Below are 14,159 nucleotides of genomic sequence, written 5' to 3' on the forward strand. Positions count from 1 at the left end.
TGGAGAGGTCTGATGGTGCAACCTTCCTAGAGAAAGGAATTGCTCCAACGAGGAGAGTGTCCCCACAAACTCATCCACTCCCTCGCTGTGCATACTTCTTTCTCTAGGAAGGCTTTGACTTTCTCTGACCCTCGGGCTATCCGTTCTGGAGACGGAAAAGCCCGAAAATCCAGAGAAGCCATCCGAATCCCCAGATAGATACGATCTTGACTGGATCAACTGAGACTTTTTGAAAGTTCACAAAGTCCCAGAGAACTTGCCATGAAAGGGTCTTTTGTAGGTCCTCCAAACATCTTTCCTGCGACTTGGCTCTGATCAGCCAGTCGTCCAAGTAAGGACACTCTGACTCCCTCCAAATGTAGCCATCTTGCTACATTTTTCATTAGGCCTGTAAAGACCTGAGGGCTGTTGAAAGGCCGAAGCACAAAGCCCTGAACTGGAATATCCTTCCTCCCATCATGAACTGAGGTATTTACTTGAAGAAGGATGGATAGGCACATGGAAGTAAGCGTCCTGAAGATCTAGGGACACCATCCAGTCCCCTGGCCGAAGGCCGCCAACACTGAGGGATGTCGTCTCCATGGCGACCTTCCTCTTTCTACAAAAAAAATTCAGGGCGCTTACATCCAGAACCGGTCTCCATCCTCCTGAGGCTTTTGGAACTAGAAAAGGCGGTTGTAAAAGCCGCTGAGCAAGGGGTCGCTCACTAGCTCTATAGTCCTCTCCGAACATTTGTTCCACTGCTTGTGTTAAAGCAAGGCTCATGATGGGATCCCTGTACCTGGCCACCAACTCCCTCGGAGTCGTTGTCAACGGTGGTCTTTCCGTAAAAGGAATCAGATATCCTTTCCTTATAATCGAGAGGGACCAGTTGTCCGCTCCTCTCTTTGCCCAGGCTTCCGAGAATCTTAGAAGTCTGGCACCTACTGGTGTTTGGAGGACTACTTCCCTACTTCTTAGCTCTGACAGAGCGTGAGGAAGGATCTACCCTCCTTCTTGAAGGTTCTATTTACCTCCTCGAGGTAGAGGCCTCTAGAAGGGGGGCCCCCTCGAAAGGGTGCTTCCTGTTCTAGCTGGAGTCTCCTTCTTCGTCTTCGTCTGGAAGGAGGTCCTAGGCTTCCGTGCCGACTGCGCGAGCATGTCCTGAGTCGCCTTCGCAGAGATAGATCCTGAGATGTCCTGGATTATCTTCTTCGGAAATAGCAGAGGCGAGAGCTGCGAATACAGGAGAGAGGCTCTTTGGGCATGCGAAACAGACTTAGTCAGAAAAGAGCAGAAGACTGATCTCTTCTTAAGGATCCCTGCTCCAAACAGGGAGGCTATTTCGCTCGATCCATCTCTAACTGCTTTTGTCCAATGCAACGTTATAACACACTGTTCTCTTCTTGAGATCTTCTGGCGAAATAGCATCCGGGTTCTGAGTCTTCTTAGCCAAGACCCCCAAAGACCAGTCAAGGAAGTTGAAGACTTCCAAGGCTCTAAACATTCCCTTCAGCAGGTGGTCAAGCTCGTTCATAGCCAGGTAGTCTTAGCAGACAAAAGAGCCGAGCGTCGTGTGCTGCATCTACCAGAGAAGAGAAGTCCGCATCCGCCGATGAAGGAAGACCCAGACCTAGGGGTTCTCCAGACTCGTACCAAAATCCAAGTCTGCCCGTAAGCTTGGAAGGAGGAAGAAAACACAGTCTTCCCTTTCTCTTCCTTAGAAAGCAGCCAATCACCAAAACCTCTCAAGCCTTCTTCATTGAGATGGTTGGCTTCATCCTCACACAAGAGGAAACTTTCGTCTTCTTCGAAGTCGAGAATAAAGAGAGAGGAGACGGAGGAGCGACGGGAGTAAGGGAGTCTCCAAACTCTTGAAGAAGGAGATCTGTAAGGATCTTATAGGTACGAAACTGACGAGTCCTTCACCAAATCCTCTTCTGAAGGTTCAACTTCATCCACTGAAGAACCCTCCGCTTCTTTACGAGGGCAGTTAGCCTTCTCTAAAGAAATGCGCCTGTCCAGAGAGTGTCTAGTAGCAGACTGGCGCCTATCAGGGGAAGCCAAAGTTTCTGGAGAGCTCCTCTCGAATGAGTCCCCTTTCCTACTCTGATGAGTGCGTGCTCTTTGTTCCTTAATCCTACTCCTAGAATTCCGGGCTTCCAAAGGGGAGCTGCCTGCTAGGAGAGGAGAGCCTACTATGCTCAAGGCGCTTCTCAGGATCCATGCGCCTGTTCAAAGGAGAGCGGCTGCCAGGCGAGAACTGCGCCTACCATGAGGCGAACGCCTACTAGGCTCTTGGAGCCTACTTACAGGAGAGCGAAGCCCTGGAGAAGGTCGCCTACTAGGAGACCGGCGTCTACCATGCTCCACAAACTTCGCTCCCGACTTGTGTGTCTCTTCAAAAGGTAGTCTCCCAGAAGAGACATATCTTTCAGGCTCTACACGCCTGTCCTGAACCGAGCGGCTAAAAGGAGAGCCGCGCCTATCAGGAGAAAACGCCTATCCTCCGCACCACGCTTGGAAGCGGGAGAGCGTCTACTTGGGGAGTAGCGCCTACTAGGCTCAAGGCGCCTAACAAAAGGCGAGATCCTGTCTCTTGACGAATCCATCAAAGAGTAGGACTCTCTTATCCGGAGAATGAAGGATCTTCAGAAATGCGCGAGAAGACGAGGTTGTACGCCTGGTCTTGTTTAGGACGAACGCCTTGACTAGGCGCTAGATCCCTTCCCTACTGGAGAGATGTAGTCACCAGGAGAAAGCTTCTTGGGCGATTGACGCCTGGAAGACGACAAGCGCCTGCCGAGGGAAGAGCGCCTCCTTCCATCCGCTGATAAAGGAGAGAGAACCGACTCGGACTGAGAACGGTAACACAGGCGAAGGAATCCTAGACTTCTTGACAGGGAGAGAGACGTCTTTCCGACGCGTTCCTCCTGCCAAGGAGCCCGCCAGCGCCGAAATCTGCGCTTGCAGTCCAGCAAGAATTCGAGCTGGAGATCTTGCAAAACTGCTCCACCGAGAAGAGGCTCGAAGCCTACTATGAGGCGAGAACTCCTGCTCCCTCCTGGGTTTCTTGATCTCTACTTCCGGCTCTTCTGGAAAAACTTCCGGGCTGGAAGGAAAGAGCCAGGCGCCTCCAGGCTCTCTTCAGCTGGTCGTCGAAGAATCCGAGGCGCTCCATCCTCTTCTAGGCGAAGGTGAGGAAGAAGAAGAGAAGCATTGGCGCAATACCTCCTTCTTCGCGCGAACAAGGGCAGCCTGGGTACGAGCATCAGATCTACCGAGGGACGCCTGGATCGGTGGGAGTTCTCCCTAAACCTCCTGCGGCTGTTGACTTTCCTCCTCCACTGGGACTGGGAGTCTGGAAGAGGTCTAGGCCTGGAAGCATTAAGGAGCCGATCAGACGCACCCTCCACTGCACTGGGTCACTGCACAATTCACCTTCACTACTCTTACCTTGCAACGAACGAATCTTCTTTTCCATGCTAAGGATCGTGGCTCATGGTTGCCACTTCCTAGTCGTATCCTTAGGTTCGATGCAGGGCGCAGGAGCTGAAACTGGAGAAGGTTCTAATGCTACAACAGGATTTTCTTCTACCTCGCTAATACGAGACTTACTAGAACTCCTAGACGAAGCCTTTCTCACCCTGTCTTTCTCTAACTTCCTCAAGTAGGAAGAAAGAGCCTTCCATTCACCCTCATCCAACTTCTCACACTCATTACACGGGTTAACAAAAGAACATTCTTTCCCTCTACATTTAAAGCAAACTGTGTGAGGATCTACCGTAGCTTTCGGTAGTCTCACCTTGCATTCATCCATAGATCACACCCTAAACATAGAAGATTTCTTAACCTCTAACTCAGACATCTCGAAATCAAAGAAAAATCAAAATCAAAATCCAAAACAATCCACAAATGCGTATGCCAAGCCAACAAGATCAGGTACTTCACCGAAAGTCAGTCCAAATAAATCCACGGCAACGAGAAATGAATAAAGCTGTCAGGAGGTAACAACCACAGGTGTAGTCGTCACCGGCGACAGAAAAATTCTGGCTGGAAAGGGAGATTGGTTCTTACAGCCGCCACCCAGCGGCGGGTAAGGTAGATCACCTGACCTACCTGTCGCGTGTGCCGCGAGTTTTGAATTCTGTCGTGACGTCAGAGACGTAAAGCTAAGTATATATCTGACAGGAAAGTTCATGTACAAAATTGTATTTTTTCTAAGTATACAAACCAGTCTTTTATGTAAGGTATTCCAATGCACAAGCTGGCATTATCACTGAAACTTTGTAACAAGATACTTAATTAGCGGAGGTGGGCAAGTGAGGGGAAACTCCCACCCACCTGCTTTCACCAAACACTTCTTTCAGCATCAGGTTTTAAGGAAGGTGGTTGTGATGGGATTCTGATAAATGGCTCTGGTTTGCAACCTATGGAAAATACAAATTATTTTGGAAAAACTTGTGATTTCTTCCAATGGGAATACAAACCATCACCACTTATGTAAAAGACTCAATCCTTGTTCCTGGTCGTGACTGTGAACACAGGAGCAATGACTCCTGCAATTCCTGGCACTGGGATGGAAGACTGATAGGGGTCTGAGACAGAGTGAGATGCTTCTGAATTCTCACTCAAGGAAAACCAAGTGCTGCCCTAAAGACAGGATAGCACAGTTTGGAAGCCAATCAGTATCAGGTTCAGTCATAAGCGGATGGATTTGTATGACAGCTTAACCAAACCTATCTCCTTTCTAGGTGAGAGCAGAGGGAGTCACACCTTATGAGGTGAAGCTCTAAGACTGGATGTTTGATGGTGAAGTCTACCTACACCATTGCCCATTCTGACTGCTGCCTTGCAGAAGAAAAAGACAGGAAGAAAGGAGAGTGCGCCAGTCACTGAATGAGTAATAAAATGAGGTAAAGGTAGTCTGGATCCACCTGCCACCTGCTCTCACTACCTATGAACCAAAAGTTCTCCAAACTGCTAAAAATGTGCTCAAACCTTTCAGTCAGAATATCTGGCTCAAGGCAGAGCAAAAGGTATCTCTACAGGAACTGAAAAATATACACCTTTCATAAAATAATCTTGGTGCCTTAAACAGAAAAGCTAGCGGGATCATACCACTTGGACTAGGAACAATTAACTAACTTGTACTAAGTTTCAACAACCAATTCCAGCTAATGCTGCAGAAGACTTTTTCATAAAAGATGATGGCTTGTACCGTAGAAAAAAAAAAAATGAATGTCCATTTCTGACTAACAAAAGCTTACCAAAATAAAAAAGAAAGAAAAAAAATCAATAAGTACTAAATACCTCTACAGAACTGTCAAAAAGACAGATCATTTTCAATACAGTTGAGGTGTTACTGATTTCACAGCACCCAATCAACAGTACTCTTATTTCAACTTCTCCATAACTGAGATTCACTCATATGAAATCCTTATCTGACTGACTGGAGCTATACCAAATTTACCTTATCAGTATGTGTAAGAATGTGAAATAAGGAAGCACTCACAGCGACAGGCAGAGCATGATCTAAGAGACTGCTTTTCCTACTCTTCTTAGCATACAACTTATGTGACAAAAGTGGTTTGTTTCTTGAACTGGTACACTTGTTCAACATTTCACATGTCCATTACGATTGGCTTTCTTTTTCTCATACTGCAATTTCTTCCATATTCCATGACACATGTTTATTAAACGTTTATCTCTTGAGTCTTTAGGAAAGGAGTGTGCCCAGTAATATTCTTGCCGGATTATCGTTGAAGCAATCTGAAAGAATTACACAAAATTTTAATTGTTCATTTCAATTTAATCTAGTATAAATCTAACATCATCTAGTACTGTAAAGTAGCCTGCTTATATGGCCACATACATACTTTGCATCATCTTCACACAGACACAAACATTCAAATGTTCCACAGAGCTCTACTTCTTATTACGGAAATAAGTGGGGCTACTGAGGCAAGCAACAAAACAATACATACATTTGAACCATACAGTGGTCCCCCCGTATTCGCGGGGGATGCGTACCAGACCCCCCCGCGAATAGTTAGAATCCGCGAATGTTTGGAACCCCTATAAAAACTCTAAAAACAGCCTATTTTGTTAGTTAACACTTAAGAAAAACCACTAAAAATTTTCATACTTGGTTTTTTTAATAGTTTTATCACAATAAGTGCATTTTATGATGAAATTGATAACAAAAACCAGGAATTTGTGGATATTTCTCATAGAAAATAATGCGAATGTGCGAATTTTCCGCGAATAATGCAGGGAAACGTTCCCGAGAGAAATCCGCGAATGTGTGAGTCCGCGAATCCGGAGAACGCGAATACGGGGGGTCCACTGTATATGATTTTCTTTCACAATCATTACATCAATTGTGTAAGAAGCCTTCAACCAATCAAATTTTTGGCACAATGTTCAGAATTTCACATAAATATGGTTCATCCACAGTTTCTTTACATATTTATCATAACCTAAAAAATATCTGCCAACAGTTAATGGGACTACCCAACATTAGATAAATATCACTAACAAAACAGCATGCTAAAATACAAAACCATCCATAAACCTACATAATTTACCTCTGTCATACTATATATTTTAATCATTTAAGAAGATACATAAGAGAAATTAAACATAACAGAAAATCAATATACATTCTCCTCATGATGCTGGTAGATGTGCTTTGGCCTACATGCATGCTACCATCATACACGAATCTACTCTACCACATGTAAAAATTGAAACAGCTGAACCTTGCAGTTAAGCACACTAAATTACAGGTATCATGAAAATGATATTGTTAAGATACAATAAAGTTTGTTCATACTTACCTGGCAGATATATATATAGCTGTATTCTCTGAAGTCCGACAGAATTTCTAAAACTTACGACACACGTAGTGGGAGTTGGGTGGTTAGTACCCATTCCCGCCGCTGGGAGGCGGGTATCAGGAACCATTCCCATTTTCTATCAGATTTCTATCTCCACTGTCTCCTGAGGGGAGGTGGGTGGGTACTAAAAATATATATATCTGCCAGGTAAGTATGAACAAACTTTATTGTATCTTAACAATATCATTTTGTTCATGAAACTTACCTGTCAGATATATATATAGCTGAATCCCACCTTTGGCGGTGGGAGAGACAGAAAAAGGATTTTAGGAAACATATAAATGTAGATGATTGACATCTTGGTTCCTTACCTGTTAGCATAGCTGACTTCGTGATTACTGTCACCCAAGCCTGCTTCTGCTTCACTAGAGTTACCAACAAGGTAGTGACCTGTGTAGTTGGTGCGCTCTAGATGATCTTGTCAACGGGGGACGGACCACAATGTGACTAGACCATGGACCATACTTCTGAGGGCAACGAGGCAAAACCACCACCTAAGTTAGCCTAACAACAAACTCCCATATACCAAAGGCTAAGGAAGGGGGGACCGACCACCGTACTCGGCAGCTGACCCTACAACCATAAACATTACAAATATTAAAACTCACCTACCCTTTTCTATGGGAAAGGATGAGTGCTACCTCCTGCCCCCAAAATAGTGTTCGCGGCAACGTATGGCTCCAAGAGAGTAACAGTTTTCATAGGTCGTTCTCACCTCCGTAGGTAGTGCGAGGCGAACACTGAGTTACTCCTCAAAAAGTAGCACTTAAAATGTCTTTTAGAGCCATGTTTTTCTGAAAGGCTTGAGGTCGAAATAGCCCTTACTTCGTGCGCATTAACTTTTAGCAGCTTAAAGTCGCTGTCTTTGCAAGAAGAGTGCGCCTCTTTATGGTGTTTCTTAAAAAGAATGCCAGTGCATTCTTGGACATGGCATGTTTGGTCTCTTGACCGAACACCATAAGTTCTCCGCAGAACCTCGACAATCTTCGTTCTAGAAGATACTCTCTAAGAGCCCTAACAGGACACAGGACTCTTTCTGGCTCTTGACCAATGACCTCTGCCATACCCTTGATCTCGAACGTTTTAGGCCACGGATTGGAAGGGTTTTCTTTTCGTTTTTTGGCCAGAAACGACATACCCAAAGAGCAGACCGCATTATGCCCTTTGAAGCTGGACGGGTTTTACTGATAGCCTGTATTTCGCTAAACTTCTCTTCGCCGTCGCCAGAGCAGTTTAGGAAAACAGTTTTCTTCGTTCAAGAAATCTCGTAAGAGACGAAGAGGAAAGAGGTTCAAAGCGATTTGACATTAAATATTTGAGGACCACATCCCAGGTTCCACGAAGGTAACTTCGTAGCGGCACCTTGGTCGTCTCGAAAGATCTCAATAGATCATGGAGATCCTTGTTATTAGCGAGGTCAAGACCTCTATGGCGAAAAACTACAGATAAGAACGCTTCTGTAGCCTTTAATGGTTGACACTGCAAGCTTCAGATCTTGTTTAAGATAAAGCAAGAAGTCGGCGATCTGGCTCACAGAGGTAGTGGTAGAGGAAACTCCTTTTCTCTTACACCAACTTCTAAAGGCTGCTCTGATTGGTAAACTCCGCGATTGATGATGGTCTCCTCGCGGTGGCGATAGCTTTAGCCACTGATTTTGAAAAACCTCTCGCTCTGGCCAACTTTTGGATAGTCTGAACGCAGTCAGACTCAGAGCGGAGGAGGTTTTTGGTGGTCCTCTCCCTCGAAGTGGGGCTGTTTGAGTAGATCTCTCCTTAACGGAAGAGATCTCGGATAATCCACCAGGTAGAACATCACCTCTGTGAACCAGATCGCTGCGGGCCAAAAGGGGGTGATTAAAGTCAGCCTCGTCCCCTCCGATGCTGCGAATTTTCTCATCACCTCCCCAGGATCTTGAAGGGGGGAAAGCGTAGAGATCTAGGCCCGTCCAATCCATAGAAGGGCGTCTACTGTACTACTGCTCCCGGATCGAAACCGGGGAGCATACAGGGTAAGTCTCGCCGTCCTTGACGTTGCAAAGATGTCCTCACTAAGGGGACATCCCCAAAGACCCCACAGCTCCTGGCATATCGTCTTGATTGAGGGTCCACTCTGTCGGCAATAACTGTCCTTGTCGACTGAGGAGATCTGCCCGGACGTTCTCGACTCCGGCAATGAACCTTGTCAATATCGTGACTTCTCTCTCCTTTGCCCAAAGTAGATCTCTTTCGCTAGAGCGAACAGGGAGTGAGAAGTGTGTTTCCTCTTTTGTTTTTTCAAGTATGCCAGGGCTGTGGTGTTGTCCGAGTTGACTTGAACTACACGACGGGGAGACTTTGTTCTGGAAGAACTGGAGCGCTAATTGAACTGCTGCCAGCTCTTTGAAGTTGATATGCCAGGTTACCTGTTCCCCTCTCCAGGTACCTGACACTTCCTCCCCCCCTACAGTTGCTCCCCACCCCGTGGATGACGCGTCGGAGAACAACACTAGGTCGGGGTTCTGAAGCTTGAGGGATATGCCCTCTGACAGCTTCCACGGATCGAGCCACCATCTTAGATGGTTCTTCACCTCTTCCGAGATGCTTAACTTCATGCCGAATTGTCCTTGTCTGTCCAGTTGTCCGACAGAAAGAACTGAAGAGGTCGGAGGTGTAGCCTCCCCAGGGAAACAAACTTCTCCAGCGAGGAAATGGTCCCCAGCAGACTCATCCATTCCCTCACCGAGCATGAATCCTTCCCTAGAAAGGCTGACATTTTTTTTTCTATGCCTTGTTGCTGACGTTCCTGGGACGGAAAAGCCCGAAAAGCCACTGAATCCATCTGAATCCCCAGATACACGATGGACTGTGTTGGGGTCAGATGTGACTTTTCGAAGTTCACCCAGAAGTCCCAGGGACGCAGCGAAAGACAGAGTCGTTTGCAAGTCCTTCAGCACCGGGTCTGCGAGGAGGCTCGTATGAGCCAGTCGTCCAGATAGAGCGAGATTCTGATGTTGGAAAGATGGAGCCACCTCGCCACGTTCTTCATTAAGACGGTGAAGATAAAAGGGGCCGTACTCAGTCCGAAACAAAGAGCCCTGAATTGAAAGACCTTCCCTTTCAGTACGAACCGAAGGTACTTCATCGATTGGGGATGTATCGGGGACGTGAAAGTAGGCGTCCTGGAGGTCGAGTGATACCATCCAATCTCCAGGTCTTAAGGCCCCCAGAACTGACTGAGGTGTCTCCATCTTGAACCTCTGCTTTTCTATATAGAGGTTTAGACGACTTACATCCAAGACCGGCCGCCACCCTCCCGATTGTTTCGGTACAAGAAACAATCTGTTGTAAAATCCTGGCGTTGCCAGGTCTAAAACCTGTTCCACTGCTCGTTTCTCGAGCATCTGCTCGAGCAGGTCAAAAAGTATCTTCCGTTTTGTTTGAGGATACGATGGGGACAAGTCCCTGGGAGTGGAAGTCAACGGGGGCGGCTTTATGAAAGGGATCTTGTAACCCTTCTCTATGACGTCGAGAGACCAGGGTGTCCTCCGCCTCCCTTTCTCTCCAGGCTTCTGCAAACAACTGCAGCCTGGCTCCTACCGGTGGCTGAAGGCACGATCTCTCACTTCTTGCCCCTAGACTTGGAAGGGGCTCTACCTCTAGGAAGGCTTCTTTCTCGAGGAGACGAGTCTAGCGGAAGTCCCTCCACGAAAGGGCTTCTGCTTCCTAAACGGTTGGGCTCCTGAAGACGTTGAAGGGCCAGCCGGACGTCTCGAAGACTGAGCCAACAGGTCTTGCGTGGCTTTCTCTTGAAGACTAACTGCCAGATCCTTCACCATAGCTTGGGGGAAGAGATGACTCGAGAAGGGAGCATACAAAAGTTCTGTCCTCTGTGCGGGAGAGACAGATTTAAGCCGCAAAGTTGCAATAAAGCGACCTTTTCCTAAGCACCCTGCTGAAAAAATGAGAGGCTAACTCCTCTGAGCCATCCCTGACGACCTTGCCATGCATGACAAAATACACTGGACAGCTCCCCCAAGCTGATCGAGTCTGGCTTACGAGACGTGGTTGTCTAAAGCTCCGAGACACCAGTCTAAGAAGTTGAAGACCTCTAAGGACCTAAACAGTCCCTTCAAAGATGGTCCAGTTCGGAAGTCGTCCATGACACTTTAGCTGAGGCTAAAAGGGCCCTCCTTGAGGCATCAACCACGCTGGCGAAGTCACCTTGAGCAGACGTAGGAACCTTCAATCCTAATTCCTCGCCTGTCTCATACCACATCCCTGCCTTACCGCTAAGTCTAGACGGAGGCAGGGCGAAAGTAGTCCTTCCCTTTGCTTTCCTAGATTACTCCATCCAGGCGTTAACTTCCGGAAAGCTCTTCTAGTGGACAAAGACGTCTTCATTTTCAACGAACCCTGGAGTCTTGCTTGTCTTTGACGACGAAAACTGAGAAGGAGGAGAAGGAGGGGCAGCAGGCTGGAAAGTATCCCCAAACGAATCACGAAGTAGCCGTGCCAAAACTCGGTAATCTGACGAAGCAGACGTAGCAGGTTGTTCTTCGTCAACATCCTCAGAAGAACCGCTAAGTTCTCCTTCTTCCTTACCCGAGTGCAAATCCGAAGGAAGAGGCACAAGTCCTTCGCTCCAAGTCTCCTATCCGAACGATGACGAGAAGAAGAGGGTAACGGATCCTTAACAGTCACAGGATCAGGAATCACCTTTAGAGGCGAACGTGAAGAAGAAATAAGACGTGAAGCGTCAGCCAAAGCCTCGGGAACAACATCCGAGTAATAGCGAACTTCACATTCGCGTCCACAGAGCTCTTACTGCAACGTCTACGAGCGTCCAACCTAGCGTCCTCTCGAGCGTCCAAATCAGAGTCCAGCGAAGCGTCCATCGTAGTGACTCTTCTAACGTCCCGCGAAGCGTCCTTACGAACGTCCCGCAAAGAAACTTGATCAGCTACCCGACTAGCGTATCGTTGAGCGTCAACCCTGTCATGTCGAAGAGGGGCAGAAACGCATAGAAATCCGTCCGACAGCTACAAACTCGTCGTCAGCAGAAGCGTCGAAGTCGGAACGCCGAGCGTCCTCTCTACGAGAAGAGAGAGGAGCATGAAGAGATCTCTCTCTAACCTGACGTCTAACGTCACCTCTAGACGAACCCTGGGGAGCAAAACGAAGTCTAGAGGGCGAAATATCAGGAGACAGGGACGAAAGAGGAGCAGTTGGAGAAGACTGCCTTGTTCTCTTGATCGGAAGTCTATCGTCTTTCCTGCGACGAGGAACCGTCTCCTTCTGCTTCAGTAAAGCGTCCAGTTGCCGTTGCATAGCATGATGATTTCCGTCTGAGATGTCTCCTTACGCGGAGACGAGCTGCGCTTGTGAGAAGGAGAGGGGCGAGGGGACTTGTTCCTTCTCCTTCTCCCAGGAACAGCCTTGGCTCTAGAGCGACTGGGGCGCTCGTGGGTGTCATCATCAGATGACGTCCTAGACTTCTTCTGGGGCGGAAAAGCTACGCTTTCCGGAGAAGAATGCCACTCAGATATAGCATGACGTGAAGCGTCAAGATCTTGAAGAGTCCTCTTCAAAGGTCGCGAATCCGAACGAGATTCCCACCCCTTGCGCGGGGAGTAAGGCGTCGGAAGACGAGAAACAATCCTTCAGGATACGTGCTCGAGCACGCTCCTTAGCAGCCTGGGAAGCGTCCACAGGAACTGCTGAAGGGACGTCAGATTGGTGGGGGGTCCCCGTAACCCTCCGTTCGCCTTCTTCCGACATGCCCTCTACCCACCTGAGTCCTGGGAGTCCGGCAGAGGTCCCAGCCTAGAGGCGCTATAGGGCCGATCTGACGCCCCCTCCACTTCACTAGGGTCACTATAACTGCACTTTATTTTGCCTGTTTTCAAGGGCAAGGCCACTTTAAAGCAATTCAAGCGTCTTCAATGAATCCAGGATAAGCGCAAAGGGCAATTTACCCCCTCCGCAGACGACCACTTTGCGGGCCGAAGGCACCACTATACGGGGTTAGGATACACAAAATCTAAAGGAGGGTTAGAAGGGGATACATTAAGACCCTCCGTCTTGCTACCCGACTTACTCCTGGAGGAAGACCTCCTGATCCTATCACGTTCTAACTTATTTTACGTAGGTCTTTTTCAATCACGTCTTCCGTTGTAACTCATCCAAGCTTTCACCAAAAACCTCCAGTTACAGCGCAAATAATATTTACTCTCTTGCCCCTACACCCTTTACACAATGTGTGAGGATCAACCAAGGCTTTTGGAAGCCTAACCTTGCATTCCACTTTCGAACACACCCTGGCGCTAGCCGAACTACATCCAGACATATTTAAAGAAAAAAACTAAGCCAAATTCAAAACAGTCCAAAGTCACGTATGCCAAGCTATCGATCCAAAACCAAAAAACCAAAAAGTCAAGAGGAATACTCAAGCAATGAAAAGTTTTCCAAAATCCTGAGGCGGAGGTGTGTAAACAGATGTTTACGACACCAGCGACAGAAGAAATCTGACAGAAAATGGGAATGGTTCCTGATACCCGCCTCCCAGCGGCGGGAATGGGTACTAACCACCCAACTCCCACTACGTGTGTCGTAAGTTTTTAGAAATTCTGTCGGACTTCAGAGAATACAGCTATATATATATCTGACAGGTAAGTTTCATGAACAAAAGTTAATGTACAGGCAGTCCCCGGCTTATGACGGGGGTTCCGTTCTTGAGACACGTCGTAAGCCGAAAATTGGCGTAAGCCACAAAATTGTACAAAATCCAATGAAAAAAACCATACTTTTAATGCTTTATGTGCATTAAAAACTATGTAAACTGCATTATTATTGCATTTTTCATAAAAAAACCCTTCAAATATTGATTATTTTGCATTTTTTGAGTCATATTTCTTCCATCAGATTGGTGTTGTGAGCGCCGTAACCCTGGAACATGTGTCATAAACCTGGAAATAATTTTTGATGAATACGTATAATTGAAAAGCATTGTAACCTCGGAACGTTGTAAGCCAAACCCCGGCTCCCGTCGTAAGCTGGGGACTGCCTGTAATTCTTTTTAGCCTTTTTTGCCACTAAACAAGGGTTTGGGCTGTTCTTTTTCCCTACTGTCAGGTATTTTACTTGTTATTAATAACACTCGTAGGGTAAGTTTCTCTTTTATATTCATATTTATGAGATGATTCAGCGGAGGTTTTGTACACGCAGGATATTCATCACTTGCGAAGGGTATGCTCCTTTTCAGCCTTGGCGTCGCCTGTACTTTTGTGTTTCGTGGTTGGAG

At 47.1% G+C, this 14,159-nt stretch overlaps 1 protein-coding gene across 4 annotated transcripts in view; it reads right to left on the reverse strand.

Annotated features, from left to right (window-relative positions):
- Positions 1–14,159, reverse strand: part of LOC135222729 (uncharacterized) — a 94,111-nt gene that overhangs the window by 8,321 nt on the left and 71,631 nt on the right. For 3 of the 4 annotated variants that reach the window (XR_010316321.1, XR_010316322.1, XR_010316320.1), the window contains exon 3: positions 5,495–5,751. Coding sequence is in view for 1 of the 4 variants with exons in the window: in XM_064260951.1 (XP_064117021.1) it covers positions 5,596–5,751 (156 nt within the window). In the remaining 3 variants the exon portion in view is untranslated. Of the gene's footprint in view, positions 1–3,501; positions 5,752–14,159 lie in introns of those variants that run through there. The other variant, XM_064260951.1, reaches the window with a different exon arrangement.

This window comes from Macrobrachium nipponense, chromosome 20 (assembly GCF_015104395.2).
Source record: "Macrobrachium nipponense isolate FS-2020 chromosome 20, ASM1510439v2, whole genome shotgun sequence".
NCBI lineage: Eukaryota > Metazoa > Arthropoda > Malacostraca > Decapoda > Palaemonidae > Macrobrachium > Macrobrachium nipponense.